Below are 25,927 nucleotides of genomic sequence, written 5' to 3'. Positions count from 1 at the left end.
TACTTGTTTTACTATGATAAAGCTTTCTGAGCATTTTTAAGCGGCTCTCAAGTCCATTTAAAGCATAAATAAGCAATTTGTAAAAAATGAATAATTTCTGCCTTGAAAGGTTTCTCGATTAATAGTGATAAACACTACAGTCGTAGCTTTTAGATCACTAGTGCCCTAGAAAATGCATAGGAGCAATAGATGTAAATGATACATTGGAAACTTTTTACTTTGTGGCCTCTTCCCAGTAAAGATTTCAATTAAAAATTGGGATATTCGCTGGCCCTTGAACACATCTTTACCGTAAGGCCAACTTTACATTTGCAGGTGGTTTTATGGAGAAATGGTCATAGGTTTTTTTTGTTGTGTCATTCGAATATATTGGGAAACAGCATCATATGACTCTGTGGTTAGACTTTGCTGAGAAGTGTTCTTCTCCAAACATGCAAATATTTTCTTCTGTATAATTCCTTAGGGTACTTGCACATCTATATATATAAAAATGAATGTATGCGTGTCTGTCTGTCTGTTTGTCCTTTATGTGCTACTACACAATTCATCTGATTGCTATGAAACTTTGGGAAGTTGTTGAGTACACTCCTGGGAAGATTACTGGCATAGTACATCTATCCTATGATAAATGGCGTGCATGCGAGCGTTGTCGACAGTTACCCCCCCACCATGTAGATCGTTCGATTTCCATCATTGCCACTAATTCTCTCACTTCTCGATGACGTAGAAACATGGAATTTGGCTTGAGCATTGATTATGTCATAAATAGGAAAAGCTAATAGGTCCCAACTCGATTATTCAATTCTAAGCGCAAAGAATTAGCGTCCAAATTTTACGTACGGAATCTAATTTTCTCACTTCCCAATGTCATAGAAACTTGAAATTTGGCACGAGCATTGATTGTCATAAATAGGAAAAGCTAATAGGTCCTAACTCGATTATTCAATTCTAAGCACAAAAGAGTTAGCGTCCAAATTTTATATACGGAATCTAATTCTCTCAGTTCCCGATGTAATTTGGCACGAGCATTGATTATATCATAAATAGGAAAAGTTAAAGGGTCCCAACTAGAGATGAGCGAACGTGCTCGGCCACGCCCCTTTTTCGCCCGAATACCGCGATTTCCGAGTACTTCCGTACTCGGGTGAAAAAATTCGGGGGGCGCCGTGGCGGCACGGGGGGTAGCAGTGGGGAGTGGGGGGGAGAAGGAGAGAGAGAGGGCTCCCCCCTGTTCCCCGCTGCTACCCCCCGCACCGCCACGCCTCTCCCCGCCACCCGGCGCCCCCCGAATCTTTTCACCCGAGTACTGAAGTACTCGAAAATGGCGGTACTCGGGCGCGTAAGTACTCGAAACGAGTACGTTCGCTCATCTCTAGTCCCAACTCGATTATTTAATTCTAAGTGCAAAAGAATTAGCGTCCAAATTTTACGTACGGAATCTAATTCTCTCACTTCCCAATGTCATAAAAACTTGAAATTTGGCACGAGCATTGATTATGTCATAAATAGGAAAAGTTAATGGGTCCCAACTCGATTATTCAATTCTAAGCGCAAAAGAATTAGCGTCCAAATTTTATGTATGGAATTTAATTCTCTCACTTCCTGATGTCTTCTATATATATAAATGAATGTATGTATGTATGTCTGTCTGTCCTTTATGCATTACTACACCATTCATCCAATCACCATGAAACTTTGGGAAGTTGCTGGGTACACTCCTGGGAAGATTACTGGCATAGTACATCTATCCTACAATAGGTGGCGCGTGTGCGAGCATCGTCGACAGTTATGCCCCCCAGACAAAGATCGTTTGATTTCCATCTCAAGCATGAAAGCAAAAGGCATTACTAGCAAGCGTGTTCAACTACAAAATGATGCATCCGCCGAACGTTTCGCAAGACAATTGCTGGATATTGAGAATGCTGAGGTAAAATGAAAGCTGTGCTGTGATTGGTTGCTATTAGAGATGAGCGAACGTGTTCTTAACGAACACTTACGCACCCGGACACCGGCTTTTCCGAGGACTTCCGTGTTCGCGCGTAAGTATTCGGGGGGCGCCGGGGGGCGGGGAGAGGCGCGGCGGCGCGGGCGGCAGCAGCGGGGAACAGGGGGGAGCCCTCTCTCTCTCCCTCTCCCCCCCACTCCCCGCCGCAACCCCCCGCGCTGCCACGGCGACCCCCGAACTTTTTTCGCCCGAACACGGAATTCCTCGCGAAGTTCGGTGTCCGGGCGAAAAGGGGCGGAGCCGAACACGTTCGCTCATCTCTAGTTGCTATATATTATACTGCGGAGGTAAAATGAAAGCTGTGCTGTGATTGGTTGCTATATATTATACTGCGGAGGTAAAATGAATGCTGCGCTGTGATTGGTTGCTATTTTTTATATTGCTGAGGCAGAATAAAAGTTGCGCTGTGATTGGTTGTTATTTCTCTTACTGCTGAGGTAACATGAAAGCTGCGCTGTGATTGGGTGTTATATATTATAAAGCTGAGGTAGCATGTAAGCTGTACTGTGATTGGTTGTTATAAATTATACCACTGAGGTAACATGAAAGCTGCACTGCGATTGGTTGTTATAAATTATACCACTGAGGTAACATGAAAGCTGCGCTGTGATTGGTTGTTATCTAGATATATAAAAACGAATGTATGTGTGTCTTCGCAGCAACGTGCGATGGGTAAGCTAGTGGGCAATAAAAAAGATGTGCACAACTCAGATCAGGCAGCACACGGACATCCCGTCTGTGTGCTGTACGATGTGCTGAACACGGCACATTGACATGCACTATTCTCATCTGAACATCGGATAAGAATAGGACAAGCTACGATTTTTTTTTAATTCTGACCATTTGTCTAAGTAAAAAAGGTCTATGTGCATGGGTGCTATTTGTATTCAATTTTCAGACCATTTTTTGGTCTGAAAATCAGATGGAAGAAAAAGCCTGAGTGCATGTATCCTTACAGTGACTACATAAATGCAGTGGCTGTTCTGAAACTTTTACCTTGGCTCAAAATGTTGCACGCATTCCTTTATTAATTGTATCAAATTTTCCAACACATTCCAATGTTTGAATGGCAAAACTTGTTTATTTCTTGATCATTAGTTTACAATTGATAGTTGCAGTATTTCCTACCTAAGTAACTTCAGGTCATATTCTATATATGGTCCATTGTAGCTAATGCAGTGTTCACTGAAGAATATTTAATAACAAAGTGACAAGAACAATTAGGGAGAGTTCACATAAAGCAGATTTGTGGCAGAATCTCGGCTGCAGATGTGCACTAAAATTCCACATTTTAACAAACGCATTCATGCACAGTGGAAGAAATCCGCTGCAGAATCTAGGCATGCTGCGGTTTTTCCTAATCCTTAGCATGCTCTAGCTGTAGCAGAAATGCAGTGAACTTTTACCAGGTATTTCATTAACTGCAAGGCAATGAGTGAAATCTGCATTGAGCAGGGAGTTGGACCCGATGACCCTGAAGGTCCCTTCCAACTCTACCATTCTATGATTCTATGATCTGCAGTGAAAATCCTCACCAAAATCTACAATAAAGTCAAGTGCGGATTTCATTGAGGATTTTGGTGTAGAGTTACATGTGAATAATTCCCACTATGCGTGCACTTACCCTTTTAGGGTGCTTTCAAATTACAGTTTTTGTGTTCAGTTTTTTGTGAGCCGAAACCAGGAGTGGGTCCAAAATATGGAAGAACTGCAAATCTTTCCATTTATACTTTATCAACACACCTGGATTGGGTTAACAAAAAACTGAACACAAAAATGGTCATGTGAAAGCACCCTTAGGCCTCTGGCACAGCTAGCATATTTAGGTCCATGTTAATTCATGGACAGCACATGGACCCATTATAACCGGTGGTTTGTGTGAAAAAAAATCATTGTATGTCCCATTCTTGTCTGTATCATGTATGAGAATTAGGACATGCAATTGCATGTCAATGTGTGGGTAGTGTGTGTATCGGAAAGCACATGGACAGGTGTCCATGTGGTGTCCAATGGGAGTTGCACCCGAACCTCTCACACAAGTGTGTGCCTGGCCTTAGACTGAAATTATTTTAAACATAGAAGAAATGTAGGTAAATACTTACCAACAACTACAATTACAAGAAGTGGAACAACCAGGAGGATGTATAGATAGAGAGTATAGCTTGGGTTTGGTGCTTCTAATACCGCATTAATGTTGCCTAATTTTATCTGGAAGAACGATGAAATAGTGAAATAAGTCTTTTTACAAGGTTAAATATGTACATTGATTATTTCTTTAAAAAAAAAATGTTATATATAAAAAAATGAAAAAAATGTCTACATATTTCCAGAAGCAACGTTATTTCTGTTTAACCTTATTCAAGTGAATTGGGCTAAGCTGCCAAATAAAACACAATCCACACACATATATATACAGACTTGGTCTTGGATGACTCCTACACTTTAGTCTGCTAGAAGCATTAATTAGTAATTGTAGGTACATTCATGTGTCCTCTATTTCTATAAAAACTTATTTGAAGAGGTTTCTTATTTGATACTGTAATACACACATTCATTCATTCATTCATTCATCAAGGCAGTAAAGACTGCCAGAGACCAAACAGAGCTACAGAGAGAGGGTAAGGACATAGGAGAGGAGAGAGCAGAAAGTTTGACTAACTGTTTAAAAGTTATAATTCTAGAGTGGTTAAGTTCCAACACTGCTCTAACTAACCTACATCAAGGACCAAGATACAACAGGTAAAAGTGGTCAAGACGTATAACTCCTGTAGATGCAGAAATGAGCCATTCATTACAGCACCCACTAAACACACTCCAACTTTGTTTAGCTGCGTCCAAAAATCTGGCGAAAATCATGACCATCTGAAGCATTGGATTACAATGCATTCATTCAGATGAATGATTTTTGGCTGCATCAAAAAAGAAAAAAAAACGGAAGGGGAAAAATAGCACATCGGCGACCATTTTCGGTTGACAATTTTATACACTGCATTTAAAGATAGGTCTTGCCCTACCTTTTGCCAAGATATGCTGGAAGCTCCAATAGACTTCTATGGGAGCTGCTAAAATAAGGGAGGGGGAGGGAGTTTCCTTCGTCCAACGCTGGGAAAAAGAGGAGAGCTGCCTCTGTTTAAAGCATTAGCACTCATTCTGAGGATTTCTGCCGATCGTGAGATTTCTGCAATGCAGCATATTTTTTGCCGATATGCTGCAGCCGCCCGTGTGAATGGTTGATAATACGCTAATTAAGATCAGGACTTGATCGCGCTATTCTTCATTCATGTAATTTTTCAGTGCGTACAGCCGAACGGAAAGCCACCTACGGTAATGTGAAAGAGGCCTAAAAGTGATCATAGCAACTTACCTTAACTTTCATTTCTTGGACATTAACTTTCCCTTCCCAATCCTTCCTTGCTTTACAATTCCCCCCGAAAGCTGTTATATTCAATACATTACAAGTTTGTACTTTTTCCTTGTAATGTACTTGGACTTCCATTTCATGTGCCTGAATAAGCAGTTCATCCTGTGTTTTCTGGAAGATTGATTAAACTTGAATTAAACAGGATTTAGTAATTAATACACTAAGTTTAGTATAATGGTATTGAAGGAAGATAAACATCTATCAAATGGCTCAGTTTGATACTAGAGTCACCAATATATTGAGCATTTCCAGTCAAATTGTACCCTACGCAACACACCTCCGCTCTGATTTAATAAGTTCCAGATGTGTTTCCTTCCTCACGGTTTTGCTCAGCATATTGCAAATTTGTAAGGGTATTGACTGCATATTTGCGCACCTCCCATAAACTTTCATGGGGCCCTTAGAGCGCAAATACACAGGAAAATAGAGCAGGTCCTACTTTTCTGCGGGCTCATTCCCTGCGAGCGCAAAAAACAGTTCATGGCAATGAACCCATTGAAATCAGGGAGTTCCATTCTTTGTGTTTTGGGAGCGAATATTTTATACACGCAAAAACATGCGCAAATACATTTGTCTGAAGGAGCCCTAATAAATACCTGTCCTCTCGTATTAGCGAGTTTTTTGTCAGCAATTTTGATCCCACTTCATTCAGGACAACGAGGTCCCTTGATGTGGGATGCAAATTTGTACTGTTAATAAAAAATATCAACCAGTGTCTCATGATTATTCTCAATTGTGCAGTATGCTGTTAAGAAAAATTCCTGCGCTACCGGATATAGTGCTATAAGAGGTTAACTGCAATCTGTCTCATGAATAAACACTCAACATCAAGCAGGCACTTACTTAGTAGGAGGGGGGTATAGTATTGAGAATCCCCCTCCTTGAAGTAATGACTCCAGCAGGTTTTTTCAGGAAAGTACGCTGAACATAGGTTTAGGTACTTTAATGTACAGTAGACAGAAGACAACGCGTTTTGGTGCCTGTACAGTCGCTCCTTTTTCAAGTCACATGATCCGACTGTACAGGCACCGAAATGCGTTGTCTTCTGTCTACTGCACATTAAAGTACCTAAACCTATGTTCAGTGAGACAGATTGCAGTTAACCTCTTATAGCACTATATCCGGTAGCGCAGGAATTTTTCTTAACAGCATATTGTTCTCTTTCTTGGGGGCTCCCTATACAAGAGAAACCCTCTGTTCATCCTGCAGCTCTCCCTAATTCCAAGGGATTCGAGATTGGTGACTAAAGAATTTGGAAACGGACCTTGTGGCATATCCCCTACCATTTACTCAATTGTGCAGGGTATATAATAGGTCTATGATGTTAGGTGAGAGAAGGCTGTCAGTACTCCGTGTGATGAGCGCAGATTGCTCTTTTTATCTAGCATTGCCAGTAGGCTGCTAGCTAGCGTTGGTCTCCATGCACATGATAACCACACAACCCTTTCTTGTCCCATATTCACTCTTGGCAGGTGATACAAAGTGTTTTTTAGCATTAGACAATAGTGAGCACAGAAACAGATATCTAGCAGTATAATCAAATAGGAAACCAGTGGTCTACTATGCAAAATAAGGGGAATGATAATAAAAATACATAGAGTGTAATTTGTCAAAATGTTTGGTTTTCTATTGTAGTTTCTACTTCACTGGCTGGTAGCTATCAAAAGGTTACTTTCAGCAACAACTCTAAACATTTTACCCACACATCCAATGGAAGAGGATTTATTGTCCTCTCTATAGAAATACGTTTGTTCATTTAGTTATAAGTCACTGCTACATTTGACAGATCATGAAATAAAAACATGTTGGAACATTTACCTCTAATCGGAGTTCAATTTCGTCTACATTATCAGCTATTAGATGAAAATTTTTGAATTGAGGGTCGTTCCTGTACATTAATTGTCCACATATCACATTGCTTTCTTGAATGTGTAAGTTCAAATTGAAACTTTGGCCAGCTTCACCTACTGGTGGAGCTATAAAACGCAAGTGTGATGAATTTTGTAAGAGCGTACTTGTCTGGAAAATACAAACAATAAAGTATAGTTTGTGGCAATACTGAACTGATCAATACAAGAGAAAATACATAAACTTTGTATTATGCTTCATTTCATTGTATCTTTCAAGTGGAAAATGGAAAATCTTATGAATAAGAAAGGGTGGTTTCACAGGTGTACTTGTAGTTCAAAAAAACTTAGGGTTTTTTTGCATTTACACTGCATGATTATTGCGCAAATTCGTTTATTTGAACCAATTTTTTTAGTGATAATCGTCCCGTGTAAATGGTCCTTAACTAGAGGCGTAACTTGAAGCTCCTGGGCCCCAATGCAAAACTTGTAACAGGGCCCCCAATTATAATGCTTTATTCATAGTACTGGGTTCCCTATATGGAGAAGAGAGGCCTTATGGGCCTCCTAAGGCTCCTGGGCCCGGGTGCAACCGCATCCCCTGCATCCTCTATAGTTACGCCCCTGCCCTTTACTCCCCTGATTAAGTTGAGAGTACACAACACTACTTGCACAGCAGCAATAATCAGTGCCTGCTCCACAGATGCCAGACAGCTGCTGCGCAAGTGAAGGAATTACGATAACCACTGCAGTTCGAAAAGAGCACTTTCTGGCATAGGTATTGATAGAATCACGACCGTGTGGTGCGTTTTGATAATTATGGCTGCATAACGAGACAAAATAAAACCATTGATTTAAATTTTTTAGTTTTCAATAGTGGTGTTCTCATGCGTTAAAAGTACAGGGAGGGAAAAGATAGGACTTGCCCTATCCTATGTACGGGAAAGATGGGGCAGGAGCTATCTTCCCGCTGTTTTATTCAAACTCGTGCGCTATAGCGAGAACAACAAAAAAAAAAACCCGGTCATGTGCAACTATGCTCCATAGCCGCGAGATAATTGCGTATTCGGCCATGTGAAGCCACCCTCGCTTGCAGATTTTTCCACGGATTTCAGCATGCTCACTGGAATTTGGCTGCAATACGCAGCTGAATCTGCAGCTGAGAAAATCAGCAAAACATACATGTCTAAATGCAGATTTTGATGCAGAATTGTCCAAAGAATTAAAGGAGTATTCCATGGAAATACTATTGACGACCTATCATCAGGATAGGTTATCAATAATTGATTGGCCAGGGTCCGTTGCTTGGGCCCCCGATCGATCAGTTGAGTGGACGCAAGCTGTCAGCACCGTAATAACATAGATGTCAGAGAGGAAACCTCTCCGCTGACCTCCCATGTAGTGCCCGGAGCTTGTAACTGCATGCACGGCTCTCATTGAATCCCACTGTCAAGATCCGCAACATGAAAATTTGAAAACTGCACTACGGCCTCATGTCCACAGACATCATTAAATTGCAGAATCCACATGGGTCACCCGCGCGGATAATCCGCAATTTAATATACCCATAGACTATCATTGGGCATCCACAGGTATTTAAATACCCGCGGATGTCATTTTTTTGCTGTCGTGCAGTCACACAGGGGAAAAAAGGCAGCATTCTCCACTAAAAGTATTTTTTGCCTGATATCTGTGGGCACGGCAGGAATCCGATGCGGGATTCTGCACTCAGAATCCGTGTAAGTCCGTGGACGAGGCCTAAATGTCAATTTCTGTGCAGATTCCACATAGATCTTTTTCTGCGGATATCGCCGTCACAGATATAGAGTTAAAAAAAATAAATTTTATTAGTAATTAATTTAAAAAGTCAAAGCCTACCAACAAAAAAACAGTCACATAGAACATATAGTGACAGGACAAACAGTTAACATAAAAAGGGAGGATCTTATAGGGGGTAAGGGAGGGGGGAGTATATCTACAGTTCCCGTGTAGCCCTCCAGAGGTCCTCAGGAGTCACTTATATAAGATGGTTCACTATCAAGGTAAGTATTTAGTACTTGAGCTGTTATGATTCGCATCCCCTTGAGATGGCGATTGTTTTTTAGTGCGAACCAGACAGCCCTTTTATTTATAAGGACTCGTATGATTTTTAGTATGGTATTCAAATCAGTGTCGTTTGGTGTATTGTTTACACTGTATCATTTCGTGCATTGTTTACACTGTATTCATATTATTTTTGACTCATTTGTTTTTGCTCTACGCGTTTCCCTATCGGGATAGCCGATAGTTCGTCAGGAGCTGGGCAACAATACGCCCCTAGAGAAGTAGGAGAGAGTTTTCTATCAGAAATGATCACCAAAACGATGGCTAAAATGTGCCTGTCACTTTTCAATAAAGAGATTCCTAGATTCCTCAAAATTGCCTCATTTATAAATTGCGCTTGGATTCTATCTGTAGAGTGAATCCTACGTATGCTTGAAACCTATAAGGTCCAGAAAGCTATTCAACTGGATCCTATTGCCTCGCAACTGAATGCCGTATTCGCATTAGATAGTGTAACTCTAAGATAGAGTAAAGTAAATGTGCATCGTGTATTATACACGGCGACGATGCATGTGCAAAATAGCCAGAATTTTGTCCACCTCCAATCGTGTCTCAAGATCCTTGGTGATTTTCGTAGGGTTAACACCAAGAGACCTTGGCTCTTGGAAAAATGACTGTCAGGTTAAACACCTATTAGCCCAGCACAATAATAGCATGCAGGATATACAGCCCCACTTCAGGCTAAGATCTACTAGTAACTGCCACAATGGCAAAAAGCATTTTAAACTGGCTATAAGGCTTGCATTCAGTAAGGCAGAATTAGCTGTAATAGCTTATAGAGCGAGACAGAAGGTATAGAGCAGGGCAAGAGGAGTGCCAGGAGTGATCTCCAGCAGCACCTGCAGCTCTGATGGTGAGCTGTAGGCATCTGAAGTCCATGTGTGTAGGTCTGGGTTATATATCTATAACTCCTCCCAGTGGGTCGTCCTGTCAATTAGCTAGCCAATCCTAGGGGACAGGGTGTGTGTCTATCATTAGTATACACAGGTCTCTTTTAAGCTGGATGGTTACCTTAGTTTATTCCTTCCTAGGTATATACACGTTCTTCTAGGAATGGATCGGGCTATAGATTTCGCCTTCGATCGTCCTAGGAGTACGCACAGGGTGCCGTTCTAGCGACCATCGGGACTTCCGCGTTCCACAGTGGAACGCAAGCGTGTGACGTCATAACGTCGCGTCCTTCACGTCGCAGCCGGATCAGATGTTACTAGATTCCGGCTTGGGGCGTGACCGTATGATGCTGTGGGTGGAGTCATCGCGTCCCGCCCACTCTTTGTTCAAACTGAATGGCCGTATTTTGGAAGCGCTGTCGTTATGCATAGGGATACAACTATAGAGGGATGTGCTCCAGGGGTGTGTCCTCAAATGTCATATGTTGTGTATGAATATATGACTCACTCATGTTCCACATCACCTGCAGTCTTGTATACAAGGTAATGTATTGCATCGTGCTCCGGAATCTGAGCTGTATTTAGAAGGATGACTGTATTCAAAAATACTTTCGTTGCATATACGAGCACACTATTGAAGAGGCGTGCCTGGGGGCTTATCCTCCAATCATACATAATGTATGTAGATGTAGTCGTTACGCGTAAGGGCACATTATTGGAGGGGCATGCCTGGGGGCTCATCCTCCAGTCATGCATAATGTATATAGATGTAGTCCGTCTATTACTGCAATACCTATGGTTGTTTTGTTCATGCATAAGACAAACACCTCTTTCTCATCCAGAGTGGAAGTGTATTACGCGTAAGGGCACATTATTGGAGGGCACATCTTTAAGCGTAAGGGCACATTATTGGAGGAGCATGCCTGGGGGCTCATCCTCCAGTCATGCATAATATATATAGATGTAGTCCGTCTATTACTACAATACCTATGGTTGTTTTGTTCATGCATAAAACATAAACACCTCTTCCTCGTCCAGAGTGGAAGTGTACTACGCATAAGGGCACATTATTGGAGGGCACATCGTTACGCGTACGGGCACATTATTGGAGGGCATATCGTTAAGCGTAAGGGCACATTATTGGAGGAGCATGCCTGGGGGCTCATCCTCCAGTCATGCATAATATATATAGATGTAGTCCGTCTATTATTGCAATACCTATGGTTGTTTTGTTCATGCATAAGACATAAACACCTCTTCCTCGTCCAGAGTGGAAGTGTATTTTATTAATACACAGAGAGGGAGAGAGGTTTGGAGCTTATGAGGCACTTATTGCCCTGATTTATAGGGTATGTCAGCCGAGTAGATAGGATATGTGAAGGCTGAGCGTGCATATATACTATCATTCTGTAAATCAGGCCGATTTCGTTATCGCCTCAATTGGCGTCTTTGGAATCATCTGCTTATTAGCTTTTTAGACCAGGAAGCGGGGAGATTGTATAGTTGAGACTAACCCCAATGGAAGGAAAAAGATGATCCGTATATATTTAGAAAGAAACCACACCTTAAAATAGAGGTGATTGGTTTCTTTAATGATAAGAGATTAATGTCCTACACATAGAAAGAAAATAATTCATTGGTATTTGTTGCTGATGTTGAGATGTAAAGATGCATTAATGATGCAGGTAGATCGTTGAAGAGGGCTCGAGTGAGATCTCTACCATCATGCACATCAGAATGATGACGGTTGCATTTAAATGTGGTAGGGATGGTCCCGATATATCCGATAGATACAAATCAGGATCAAGATTTCATAGTGATTAAAAAAAAGAACCGTTTAGTATCACGTCAGTGAAAGTAGCGTCTTGTCCCTAATTCAGGTAGTTTTTGCTCAAATGGGACAGCTTCGCTTGTACATGTATAGAATTTAAAGAAAACAATTAAAATTTAAAGTGGCATTGAGGCCTTTAGGAGTCAGAGTGTCCAGACGAAAAATCCAAGATGCCTCCTTTTGTAGGAGTCTTTTGTCGATATGGCCTCTTCTTATATTCGTGCGTATCATTTCGATCCCTTGGAATCTTATGGCATTTTCATCTCCTCCATGGACTGTCTTAATATGATCTGCTAAGGGGGTTGATTCTCCCCGACAGATATTCCCTATATGGCCTAATATGCATCTACGAAATTGTTAGAGCGTCTTGCCGATATAGTTCATCGGGCAGGTACAGGAGGCCATATAGATGATGTTTTTGGACCGACAGTTGATGAAGCATCAGATTCCGGAGCACGATGCAATACATTACCTTGTATACAAGACTGCAGGTGATGTGGAACATGAGTGAGTCATATATTCATACACAACATATGACATTTGAGGACACACCCCTGGAGCACATCCCTCTATAGTTGTATCCCTATGCATAACGACAGCGCTTCCAAAATACGGCCATTCAGTTTGAACAAAGAGTGGGCGGGACGCGATGACTCCACCCACAGCATCATACGGTCACGCCCCAAGCCGGAATCTAGTAACATCTGATCCGGCTGCGACGTGAAGGACGCGACGTTATGACGTCACACGCTTGCGTTCCACTGTGGAACGCGGAAGTCTCGTCCCGATGGTCGCTAGAACGGCACCCTGTGCGTACTCCTAGGACAATCGGAGGCGAAATCTATAGCCCGATCCATTCCTAGAAGAACGTGTATATACCTAGGAAGGAATAAACTAAGGTAACCATCCAGCTTAAAAGAGACCTGTGTATACTAATGATAGACACACCCCCTGTCCCCTAGGATTGGCTAGCTAATTGACAGGACGACCCACTGGGAGGAGTTATAGATATATAACCCAGACCTACACACATGGACTTCAGATGCCTACAGCTCACCATCAGAGCTGCAGGTGCTGCTGGAGATCACTCCTGGCACTCCTCTTGCCCTGCTCTATACCTTCTGTCTCGCTCTATAAGCTATTACAGCTAATTCTGCCTTACTGAATGCAAGCCTTATAGCCAGTTTAAAATGCTTTTTGCCATTGTGGCAGTTACTAGTAGATCTTAGCCTGAAGTGGGGCTGTATATCCTGCATGCTATTATTGTGCTGGGCTAATAGGTGTTTAACCTGACAGTCATTTTTCCAAGAGCCAAGGTCTCTTGGTGTTAACCCTACGAAAATCACCAAGGATCTTGAGACACGATTGGAGGTGGACAAAATTCTGGCTATTTTGCACATGCATCGTCGCCGTGTATAATACACGATGCACAGTTACTTTACTCTATCTTAGAGTTACACTATCTAATGCGAATACGGCATTCAGTTGCGAGGCAATAGGATCCAGTTGAATAGCTTTCTGGACCTTATAGGTTTCAAGCATACGTAGGATTCACTCTACAGATAGAATCCAAGCGCAATTTATAAATGAGGCAATTTTGAGGAATCTAGGAATCTCTTTATTGAAAAGTGACAGGCACATTTTAGCCATCGTTTTGGTGATCATTTCTGATAGAAAACTCTCTCCTACTTCTCTAGGGGCGTATTGTTGCCCAGCTCCTGACGAACTATCGGCTATCCCGATAGGGAAACGCGTAGAGCAAAAACAAATGAGTCAAAAATAATATGAATACAGTGTAAACAATGCACGAAATGATACAGTGTAAACAATACACCAAACGACACTGATTTGAATACCATACTAAAAATCATACGAGTCCTTATAAATAAAAGGGCTGTCTGGTTCGCACTGAAAAGCAATCGCCATCTCAAGGGGATGCGAATCATAACAGCTCAAGTACTAAATACTTACCTTGATAGTGAACCATCTTATATAAGTGACTCCTGAGGACCTCTGGAGGGCTACACGGGAACTGTAGATATACTCCCCCCTCCCTTACCCCCTATAAGATCCTCCCTTTTTATGTTAACTGTTTGTCCTGTCACTATATGTTCTATGTGACTGTTTTTTTGTTGGTAGGCTTTGACTTTTTAAATTAATTACTAATAAAATTTATTCTTTTTAACTCTATATCTGTGACGGCCTCAACCTATAAAAAATATAGATACTTCATACCACTGTGATTTGTTTTTCTGCGGATATGTTTTATCTTTTCTGCTATTGTAATATACGCGAATGTTCTGTTTAACTTGACTCTGATAACTTTCTGAACCAAATTATCTTATCCTGCCATCCAAAAAGCTATTGTCAGGTCAAGTCAAACTTTGTTATACCTGTATCCTCACAGAGAGAGACCTTTAACCCTTTCCAATCCATTTATTTTTTCTCACCCATTCTCCCCAGCTGCAAATAAATTGGAGCTGGGAGAATGGGTGAGAAAAAATACATTTTCCCTGCACCCTCCTGATCTGACAGAGTTCAGGAGGGTGCAGGGAGGGACCTGCTTACCTGACCGGCGTCTTGTGCATTCTCCTTCTGCCTCCCGGCTCGGCGATCATGTGACCGCTGGGGTCAGGTGACACCTGGCGGTCACATGATCGCCGGGTCGGGAGACAGAAGGAGAATGCACAAGACGCCGGTCAGGTAAGCAGGTCCTTGCACGGTGCAGGCTCCCGGCTCGGCGTTCATGTGACCGCCGGGGGTCAGGTAACACCGGCGGTCACATGATCGCCGGCCGGAATCTATGCATTGCATAGCGCTAATTGAGCGCTATGTAATGTGTAAAGGAGTGGGCAGAAAGGGTTAAAAACCCTTTCTGCCTTCTCCTCGGGGGTCCTCGATGAGGACCAGTGCAGGAGTGTATCTGCACCCGATGTGCCTGACGATCGGGTGCAGATCCACTCCTGCACTGCAGTGTCGGGCCTGCCCCGACATCGGAGCTGTGGAGGAAAATGATGATGTCGGGGCAGGCCCGACATTGGACTGGAAAGGGTTAACATAATCTTGGATATTTATCAAAGTAAATGTCCCTTACCTTTTGTAGAAATAGGTTCTTTGAAATGGTGATATTATCCACAAGGTCCAGATCTCTACCAAATATGCTGATATTTCGACCACCACTAAAAAATAGAAATATTTATGTGAAAGGTTGCTTCACACAAAGCATTTGCCAACATTTTTCTTGGTATTTTGAGCAGCCTTTTGTCTATCGGCTAAAAAACAAATGTTTGCTGGGAGTTTACTATAAATAAGAATGCCCACATATTGATATTTTATTGTCAGTTTAGGGGTCAATGACATATAAAAAAACACCATAAAACCTGCTTCAAGCTTCAGGCATTTTTACGTGTTTTTGAATCTGGCCAAAATTAATGGTACTTGACTAGAGATGAGCGAACGTGTTCTTCCAAGCTTGATATTCGTGCGAATATTAGGGTGTTCGGGATGTTCGTTATTCGTAACGAACACCATGCGGTGTTCTGGTTACTTTCACTTCCTTCCCTGAGACGTTAGCGCGCTTTTTTTGGCCAATTGAAAGACAGGGAAGGCATTACAACTTCCCCCTGTGACGTTCAAGCCCTATACCACCCCCCTGCTGTGAGTGGCTGGGAAGATCAGGTGTCACCCGAACATAAAAGTCGGCCCCTCCCGCGGTTCGGCTCAGATGCCGTGTGAGTTAGATGAGGGACAGTGCTGTTTGTACCGGAGCTGCTGTAGGGAAAGAATTGGTAGTTAGTGTAGGCTTCAAGACCCCCCAAAGGTCCTTATTAGGGCCACTGATAGCTGTGTGTTGGCTGCTGTTAGCAGTGCCATTTTTTTTTCTCTCAAAATCGGCTCTGCAGAGCGTTGCACCCGGCATTAGGGACAGAAGTGCTGCATAGGCAGGGAGAGTGTTAGGAGTGAGTGTAGCCTTCAAGAACCTCAACGGTCCTTTCTAGGGCCATATTTATCCGTGTGCAGTACTGTCCAGGCTGCTGTTAGCTGTGCTGCATTTTTTTTTGCTTCTCAAAATCGCCTCTGCAGAGCATTCCACCCTCCATTGATACTGCAGGGAAAGAATTGTATAGGCAGGGCCACAACACAGTTATTATTCATTGAATATACGCAGTGCTGCCTTTTGCTTGTAAAACAAGTGAAAATAATTCTATTTGTCCTGCCTCTGTCCGTCCTAACGCCGGTGGACACGTGTCGGCTGCGTGTGCAACCTGTAAAAATCATACGCACCCAGCTACGTTTTACTCCTGGCTTCGCCATTTGCTTTCCTTAATTGGGAAAAAAAATACCTGCTCTGCCACAGTTAATAACTCTGCTACCCTCACGTTCTGTGACACATTAGCAGGAAAACAGCACAGTTATTAAACTTCTCATGTTCATAGAATATACGCAGTGCTGCCTTTTGGTGCAAAAAAACGGAAAATAATTCTATTTGTCCTGCCTCTGTCCGTCCTAACGCCGGTGGACACGTGTCGGCTGCGTGTGCAACCTGTAAAAATCAGACGCACCCAGCTACGTTTTACTCCTGGCTTCGCCATTTGCTTTCCTTAATCGGGAAAAAAAATACCTGCTCTGCCACAGTTAATAACTCTGCTACCCTCACGTTCTGTGACACATTAGCAGGAAAACAGCACAGTTATTAAACTTCTCATGTTCATAGAATATACGCAGTGCTGCCTTTTGGTGCAAAAAAACGGAAAATAATTCTATTTGTCCTGCCTCTGTCCGTCCTAACGCCGGTGGACACGTGTCGGCTGCGTGTGCAACCTGTAAAAATCATACGCACCCAGCTACGTTTTACTCCTGGCTTCGCCATTTGCTTTCCTTAATTGGGAAAAAAAATACCTGCTCTGCCACAGTTAATAACTCTGCTACCCTCACGTTCTGTGACACATTAGCAGGAAAACAGCACAGTTATTAAACTTAGATTATTCATTCACTAGAGGCAGTGGGGCCTTTCGTTTTCAAAAAAGGGAAAAAATTATATTTGGCCTGCAGTCTTGCGCCAATTTATTAGCTGCCTGTGAAATCAAATCACTGGTAATACAGCATGCTGAGGGGTAGGGGTAGGCCTAGAGGAAGTGGACGCGGCCGAGGACGCGGAGGGCCAAGTCAGGGTGTGGGCACAGGCCAAGCTCCTGATCCAGGTGTGTCGCAGCCGACTGCTGCGCGATTAGGAGAGAGGCACGTTTCTGTTGTCCCCACATTCATCGCCCAATTAATGGGTCCACGCGGGAGACGGTTATTAGAAAATGAGCAGTGTGAGCAGGTCCTGTCCTGGATGGCAGAAAGTGCTTTGAGCAACCTATCGTCTACCCGCAGTTCTGCGCCGTCCACTGCTGCCAATCCGAATCCTCTGTCTGCTGCTCCTCCTTCCTCCCAGCCTCCTCACTCCACTACAATAACACCTGCTCAGGAGCGGGAACACTCCCAGGAACTGTTCTCGGGCCCCTGCTTAGATTGGGCAGCAGCGGTTCCTCTCCCACCAGAGGAGTTTATCGTCACTGATGCCCAACCATTCGAAAGTTCCCCGGGTCCGGGGGAAGAGGCTGGGGACTTCCGCCAACTGTCTCAACAACTTTCAGTGGGTGAGGAGGACGATGACGATCAGACACAGTTGTCTTGCAGTGAGGTAGTAGTAAGGGCAGTAAGTCCGAGGGAGCAGCGCACAGAGGATTCGGAGGAAGAGCAGCAGGACGATGAGGTGACTGACCCCACCTGGTGTGCAACGCTTACTCAGGAGGACAGGTCTTCAGAGGGGGAGTCAAGGGCATCAGCAGGGCAGGTTGCAAGAGGCAGTGCGGTGGCCAGGGGTAGAGGCAGGGCCAGACCGAATAATCCACCAAGTGTTTCCCAAAGCGCCCCCTCGCGCCATGCCACCCTGCAGAGGCCGAGGTGCTCTAAGGTCTGGCAGTTTTTCACAGAGACGCCTGACGACCGACGAACAGTGGTGTGCAACCTTTGTCGCGCAAAGCTCAGCCGGGGAGCCAACACCAACAGCCTCACCACCACCACCATGCGCAGACATATGATGGCCAAGCACCCCGCAAGGTGGGACGAAGGCCGTTCAGCGCCTCCGGTTTGCACCCCTGCCTCTCCCCCTGTGCCCCAACCTGCCACTGAGATGCAACCCCCCTCTCAGGACACAGGCACTACCGTCTCCTGGCCTGCACCCACACCCTCACCTCCGCTGTCCTCGGCCCCATCCAGCAGTGTAGTTCAGCGCACCGTCCAGCCGTCGCTTGCGCAACTGTTGGAGCGCAAGCGCAAGTATGCCGCCACGCACCCGCACGCTCAAACGTTAACCGTCCGCATAGCAAAATTCATCAGCCTTGAGATGCTGCCGTATAGGGTTGTGGAAACGGAGTCCTTCAAAAGTATCATGGAGGCGGCGGCCCCGCGCTACTCAGTTCCCAGTCGCCACTACTTTTCCCGATGTGCCGTCCCAGCCCTGCACGACCACGTCTCCCGCAACATTGTACGCGCCCTCACCAACGCGGTTACTGCCACGGTCCACTTAACTACGGACACGTGGACAAGCACAGGCGGGCAGGGCCACTACATCTCCCTGACGGCACATTGGGTGAATTTAGTGGAGGCTGGGACAGAGTCAGAGCCTGGGACCGCTCACGTCCTACCCACCCCCAGAATTGCGGGCCCCAGCTCGGTGGTGGTATCTGCGGAGGTGTATGCTTCCTCCACTAAAGCACCCTCCTCCTCCTCCTCCTCTGTCTCGCAATCAAGATGTGTTAGCAGCAGCATGTCGCCAGCAGTCGGTGTCGCGCGGTGTGGCAGCACAGCGGTGGGCAAGCGTCAGCAGGCCGTGCTGAAACTACTCAGCTTAGGCGATAAGAGGCACACGGCCCACGAACTGCTGCAGGGTCTGACACAGCAGACCGACCGCTGGCTTGCGCCGCTGAGCCTCCAACCGGGCATGGTCGTGTGTGACAACGGCCGTAACCTGGTGGCGGCTCTGCAGCTTGGCAGCCTCACGCACGTGCCATGCCTGGCCCACGTCTTTAATTTGGTGGTTCAGCGGTTTCTGAAAAGCTACCCACGCTTGTCAGACCTGCTCGTAAAGGCGCGCCGGCTCTGCGCACATTTTCGCAAGTCCCACACGGACGCTGCCACCCTGCGCACCCTGCAACATCACTTTAAGCTGCCAGTGCACCGACTGCTGTGCGACGTGCCCACACGGTGGAACTCTACGCTCCACATGTTGGCCAGGCTCTATGAACAACGTAGAGCTATAGTCGAATACCAACTCCAACATGGGCGGCGCAGTGGGAGTCAGCCTCCTCAATTCCTTTCAGAAGAGTGGGCCTGGTTGGCAGACATCTGCCATGTCCTTGGTAATTTTGAGGAGTCTACCCAGGTGGTGAGCGGCGATGCTACAATCATTAGCGTCACCATTCCTCTGCTATGCATCTTGAGAAATTCCCTGCAAACCATAAAGGCAGCTGCTTTGCGCTCGGAAACGGGGGCGGGGGAAGACAGTATGCCGCTGGATAGTCAGGGCACCCTCCTGTCTATTTCTCAGCGCGTACAGGAGGAGGAGGAGGAGCATGAGGAGGATGAGGAGGAGGGGGAAGAGACAGCTTGGGCCGCTGCTGACGGTACACCGGCTGATTGCCTGTCATCCTTTCAGCGTGTATGGCCTGAGGAGGAGGAGGAGGAGGAGGATCCTGAAAGTGATCTTCCTAGTGAAGACAGCCATGTGTTGCGTACAGGTACCCTGGCACACATGGCTGACTTCATGTTAGGATGCCTTTCTCGTGACCCTCGCGTTGCACGCATTCTGGCCACGACGGATTACTGGGTGTACACACTGCTCGATCCAAGGTATAAGGAGAACCTGCCCACTCTGATTCCCGAAGAGGAAAGGGGTTCGAGAGTGTTGCTATACCACAGGACCCTTGCGGACAAGCTGATGGTAAAATTCCCAGCCGACAGCGCTAGTGGCAGAAGGCGCAGCACCGAGGGCAAGGTAGCAGGGGATGTGCGTAGATCGAGCAGCATGTACATCCCAGGCAGTGCAACAGTCTTTAAGGGCCTGGCCAGCTTTATGGCTCCCCACCAAGACTGCGTCACCGCTCCCCAGTCACGGCTGAGTCGGCGGGAGCACTGTAAAAGGATGGTGAGGGAGTACGTAGCGGATCGCACGACCATCCTTGGTGACGCCTCTGCCCCCTACAACTACTGGGTGTTGAAGCTGGACACGTGGCCTGAACTAGCGCTGTATGCCCTGGAGGTGCTTGCTTGTCCTGCGGCTTACGTCTTGTCGGAGAGGGTGTTTAGTGCGGCTGGGGGAATCATCACAGATAAGCGTAGCCGCTTGTCAACCGACAGTGCCGACAGGCTAACACTCATCAAGATGAACAAAGGCTGGATTTCCCCAGACTTCTGTTCTCCACCAGCGGACAGCAGCGATACGTAAGCAATACGTAGGCTGCACCCGCGGATGGAAGCTACGTTCTCTCTCACCATCCAAAACGGGGACATTTCTGCTTCATCAATCTGTGTCTAATATTCCTCCTCCTCCTCCTGCTCCTCCTCCTGAAACCTCACGTAATCACGCTGAACGGGCAATTTTTCTTAGGGCCACAAGGCTCACTCAAATAATTTTTCTGTACAATTTTTATAAGTTTCAATGCGCTTAAAAGCGTTGGAACTGTAACTTGAACCAATTTTTCGTTACACTGGGCTGCCTCCAGGCCTAGTTACCACTTAAGCCACATTAACCAAAGCGATTAATGGGTTTCACCTGCCCTCTTGGCTGGCCATGGCCAATTTTTGGGATGTACATTAGTACTGTTGATACAGCAATTTTTGTGGGCCCTCGCCTACAGTGTAATCAAATTAATTTTTAGCCCACCTGCATTCCAGCTGACATTACCTCAGCTGTGTTGGGCAATGCAATGGGATATTTTTGTGTACCGCCGGTGGGTTCCAGGGAGCCACCCATGCTGTAGGTGCACACGGAGTTTTTAACACATCTGTACACTTGTAAAGAACCCCAGTCTGACTGGGGCATGCAGTGTGGGCCGAAGCTCACCTGTATTACGCACGACATTACTACCTCAGCTGTGTTGGGCAATGCAATGGGATATTTCTATGTACCGCCGGTGGCTTCCTGGCACCCACCCAGGCAGTGGGTCCACAGGGAGTTTAACCTACATGTGTCCACTTCTAAAGAACCCCAGTCTGACTGGGGCATGCAGTGTGGGCCGAAGCCCACCTGCATTATGCACGACATTACTACCTCAGCTGTGTTGGGCAATGCAATGGGATATTTTTGTGTACCGCCGGTGGGTTCCAGGGAGCCACCCATGCTGTAGGTGCACACGGAGTTTTTAACACATCTGTACACTTGTAAAGAACCCCAGTCTGACTGGGGCATGCAGTGTGGGCCGAAGCCCACCTGTATTACGCACGACATTACTACCTCAGCTGTGTTGGGCAATGCAATGGGATATTTCTATGTACCGCCGGTGGCTTCCTGGCACCCACCCAGGCAGTGGGTCCACAGGGAGTTTAACCTACATGTGTCCACTTCTAAAGAACCCCAGTCTGACTGGGGCATGCAGTGTGGGCCGAAGCCCACCTGTATTACACACAACATTACTACCTCAGCTGTGTTGGGCAATGCAATGGGATATTTCTATGTACCGCCGGTGGCTTCCTGGCACCCACCCAGGCAGTGGGTCCACAGGGAGTTTAACCTACATGTGTCCACTTCTAAAGAACCCCAGTCTGACTGGGGCATGCAGTGTGGGCCGAAGCCCACCTGTATTACGCACGACATTACTACCTCAGCTGTGTTGGGCAATGCAATGGGATATTTCTATGTACCGCCGGTGGCTTCCTGGCACCCACCCATGCTGTCGGTCCACAGGGACTTCACAATAGGGAGTTGTACCTGCCTGTGTCTATGAATTAAAAAGCCCGGTCTAACTGGGGCATGCAGACACCTTGACAGAATGAATAGTGTGTGGCACATAGGTTCCCCATTGCTATGCCTACGTGTGCAGCTCCTGATGGCGGTGGCACAGGATTCTATTTCTCATTGCTTCTGTACAGCATTGTGGGCTATCGACCCGCCACTTTTAAAGAGGGTCGCTGCCTAGCCGTGCCAACCCTCTGCAGTGTGTGCCTGCGGTTCCTCCTCATGGCAGACGCACTTCTAAATAGACATGAGGGTGGTGTGGCATGAGGGCAGCTGAAGGCTGCGCAGGGACACTTTGGTGTGCGCTGTGGGGGGGAGGGGGGGCGGTTGGTCAGCATGTAACCCAGGAGAAGTGGCAGCGGAGTATCATCCAGGCAGTGATTGTGCTTTGTTGTAGCTAGTGTGGTGCTTAGCAAAGGTATGCCATGCTAATGAGGGCTTTTCAGAAGTAAAAGTTGTTGGGAGGGGGGGGGCCCACTCTTGCCGGTATTGTGGCTTAATAGTGGGACCTGTGAACTTGAGATGCAGCCCAACATGTAGCCCCTCGCCTGCCCTATCCGTTTCTGTGTCATTCCCATCACTTTCTTGAATTGCCCAGATTTTCACACATGAAAACCTTAGCGAGCATCGGCGAAATACAAAAATGCTCTGGTCGCCCATTGACTTCAATGGGGTTCGTTGTTCGAAACGAACCCTCGAGCATCGCGGGAAGTTCGTTCCGAATAACGAGCACCCGAACATTTTGGTGTTCGCTCATCTCTATACTTGACATATTAGGGTGCTCATCCTATTAAATAGAGGGATTTCTGAGGGGATTAGATTTGTTTAAATACAGTCCTTTTAAAATAGGAAAATAATACATATTTGGTAGCTATCGTATATATTAATATAACCATGCTACACTATTTCATTTATATTTAATTTTCTTTTGTTTCAAGACTCTGGCTTTGGAACAAACCACTTGGAAACTCCGGCATGTTATTGAAGAAAACTTGTCAGCATGTTAGATCCAATGCAGAGGTGATCATAGTCTGATCCTTTTACATAGCTGTTAGTGCTCCTATCAAATGGTTTTCTTAAAACTTATGGCCCTTTTACATGGGACAATTATCGTTCAGATTCCTTTGCATCTGCGAGAATTTGAACAATAATCGTCCCGTGTAAATGAATGCAGCGACTGAGGGTTTTTCTTTACATGGGAATATGCACAGCTATGACCGCCGCTACGGAGCATAGTTGCGCATGGACAAGGTAAAAATTAGAGATGAGCGAGCATACTCGTCCGAGCTTGATGCTCGTTCGAGTATTAGGGTGCTCGAGATGCTCGTTACTCGAGACGAGCACCACGCGGTACTCATCTCGATTAAACGAGCACTGACCATTGAATTCAATGGAGCCAGCAATACAGCCGGCTCCATTGAAAGCAATGGGCTGCCGGCGATCGCGGGATGAATTGTCGGGAAGGGCTTAAATATATAAGCCCTTCCCTGCATGCAATTCATCCAGAAATGTGTAAAAATAAAAAATATATATATACTCACCTTGTCCCGGCAGATGGAGTTCAGCACGGCTGGCCTGCAGTGGGTGTGAAGGGGGTGTGAGTCAGACCTGCCCCCTGATTGGCTCAGCGCTGAGCCAATCAGAGGCAGATCTCACTCACACCCATTCATGAATTCATGAATGGGTGAGTGAGTGTTGCCTCTGATTGGCTCAGCGCAGCTCTCAGCTGAATGACAGCAGTTCAGCACCACAGTGCAGGGGACAGCAGGAGAACACACGGCTGTGCCCTGGCAGCTGAAGGGAGGTGGGTATCTATTTTTTTTGTTTTTTAAATCACTTTTAATTCATTTCCAGGGAATGGCTTATATGTAAAGTCCTTCCCTGAAAAAGAATTCAGGTGTGCCAGCGGACCATTGTCTTCAATGGAGTCGCCGGCAGCAGCGGCTCCATTGAAGAGAATGCCTACATTTTTATTCTTTTTTACGCTAAAATCTTTCTTTTTCAGGTAAGGGCTTATATTTTTAAGCCCTTCCCGAAAATTCATCCCGCGCTCGCCGGCAGCCCATTGCTTTCAATGGAGCCGGCTGTATTGCCGGCTCCATTGAATTCAATGGGCTAACATCGTTCTTCTCTGCCACAGCTGTTACAGCTGTGGCAGAGGAGAACGATCATTCTGCTGACAGTGCGGGGGGGGGGGGGGGGGTCTCACTCTTGCCGCTATTGTGGCTTAATAGTGAGACCTCGGAGCCCGAAATGCAGCCCTGCATGTTGCTCCTCGCCTGCCCTATCCATTTCTGTGTTTTTTACATGACTTTGGTGATTTGCTAAGATTTTCACAAATGAAAACCTTAGCGGAGCACCAGTCATATACAAAAATGCTCGAGTCGCCCATTGACTTCAATGGGGTTCGTTACTCGAAACGAACTCTCGAGCATCACTGAAAGTTCGACTCGAGTAACGAGCACCCGAGCATTTTGGTGCTCGCTCATCTCTAGTAAAAATCTTTTATTTTTTTGTTTAACTTTCAACTTAGTACCGCGGTGCCGGCAGTGTTAAACGCACCCTGATTTTTGGGGGGAGGGGTGTGGGACTTGAAATATAAACCCTACCCTAAAAATCAGCCCTAGGTACACTAGATGAATAAAAAAAAAGGAATGCTCACCTAGCTCCCTCCCGCTGTTCTCCGGAGCTCTGGGCAGGATTGCCTCCACTTGTCAGCGCCGACAAAGCATCTCTTAGTGGTGACTGGGATTAAAATCCCTGCCTCCAGAAAGAGATTGCTCTGATTGGTTCAGCATGTGCTGGCTTAGCCAATCAGAGCCAGCACCCGATGAACCAATCACAGCCATTCAATGAAAAAAAATAACCAAAACCCTGGTACATGCACAACTACGCTCTGTAGCGGTGAGCCTAGTTGCGCATATGCCTCTATGTTTTTGCTCTAAGTGTTGCAGTCCTACAGTCTTTTTAAGATATGTACAGTTTGTCTTTCAAACATTGATCCAGGGATTATTCTGACTGCCGTTATGGAGCCGGGAAGGAATTTTTCCCTCAAATGGGCTAAATTGGCTTCTGCCTCATTGTTTGTTTTTTTTTACTTCCTCTGCATCAACAAGGGTGGTGGAAACAGGCTGAACTAGCTGGACAGTGTCTCCTTTCAGCCTAACATACTGTTACTATGTCTAGATCAGACCTGGGCAAAGCACGGCCCGCGGGCCACATCCGGCCCGCTGAATAGCTCGGACCGGCCCGCAAAGAGTCCGGTGTCAGCAACGGGAAGCAGCTAATTCTCAGTATGTAGCCCCGCCCCCGGCCCACCTCTCCCCATTGCAAATAGTGCAGGGGGGCGGAGAGGAGGCAGAGAGGGGGCGGGAGCTCAGTTCCTGCTCCTGGGCTCTTCCAGTCTCCCCCCCCTGCACATGAGGACAACGTATATCGGCTCGGCGTGAAAACCGAGCCGATATACGTTCGTCTGAATGCAGCCTCAAAGGGGTCTTTCAGGGAAATACTATTAACCCCTTAACGACCAATGACGTACCGGGTACGTCATGGAGCGTCGGGGTATGTATGAAGAGAGGTTGCGATGCAACCTCTCTTCATACAGTGCGGGCATCAGCTGTTTATAACAGCTGACATCCGTGGGCAATAGCCGCGAGCGGCCGCGCGGCCGATCGCGGCTATTAACCATTTAAATGCCGCTGTCAATTCTGACAGCGGCATTTAAATCCCCCAAACGATGTTCGGGGGTCCCGCACGGCCCCCCCGCGGTGAGATCGGGAGAGCCGTGCATGTGTCATGGCAGCCGGGGGCCTAATGAAAGGCCCCAGGGC

At 46.0% G+C, this 25,927-nt stretch overlaps 1 protein-coding gene across 1 annotated transcript in view; it reads right to left on the bottom strand.

Annotated features, from left to right (window-relative positions):
* PLXNC1 (plexin C1) overlaps positions 1 to 25,927 on the bottom strand; it is a 132,985-nt gene that overhangs the window by 45,745 nt on the left and 61,313 nt on the right. Inside the window, exons 12-15 of the mRNA XM_066591529.1 lie at positions 15,192 to 15,276; positions 7,245 to 7,445; positions 5,370 to 5,537; positions 4,108 to 4,213 (exon numbers count right to left, since the gene is read on the bottom strand). Of these exons, the coding sequence (XP_066447626.1) occupies positions 4,108 to 4,213; positions 5,370 to 5,537; positions 7,245 to 7,445; positions 15,192 to 15,276 (560 nt within the window). The remainder of the gene's footprint in view (positions 1 to 4,107; positions 4,214 to 5,369; positions 5,538 to 7,244; positions 7,446 to 15,191; positions 15,277 to 25,927) is intronic.

This window comes from Eleutherodactylus coqui, chromosome 2 (genome assembly GCF_035609145.1).
Source record: "Eleutherodactylus coqui strain aEleCoq1 chromosome 2, aEleCoq1.hap1, whole genome shotgun sequence".
Lineage (NCBI taxonomy): Eukaryota > Metazoa > Chordata > Amphibia > Anura > Eleutherodactylidae > Eleutherodactylus > Eleutherodactylus coqui.
Note: the sequence above shows the minus strand (reverse complement) of the source record. Positions and strands in the feature narration are given on the sequence as shown.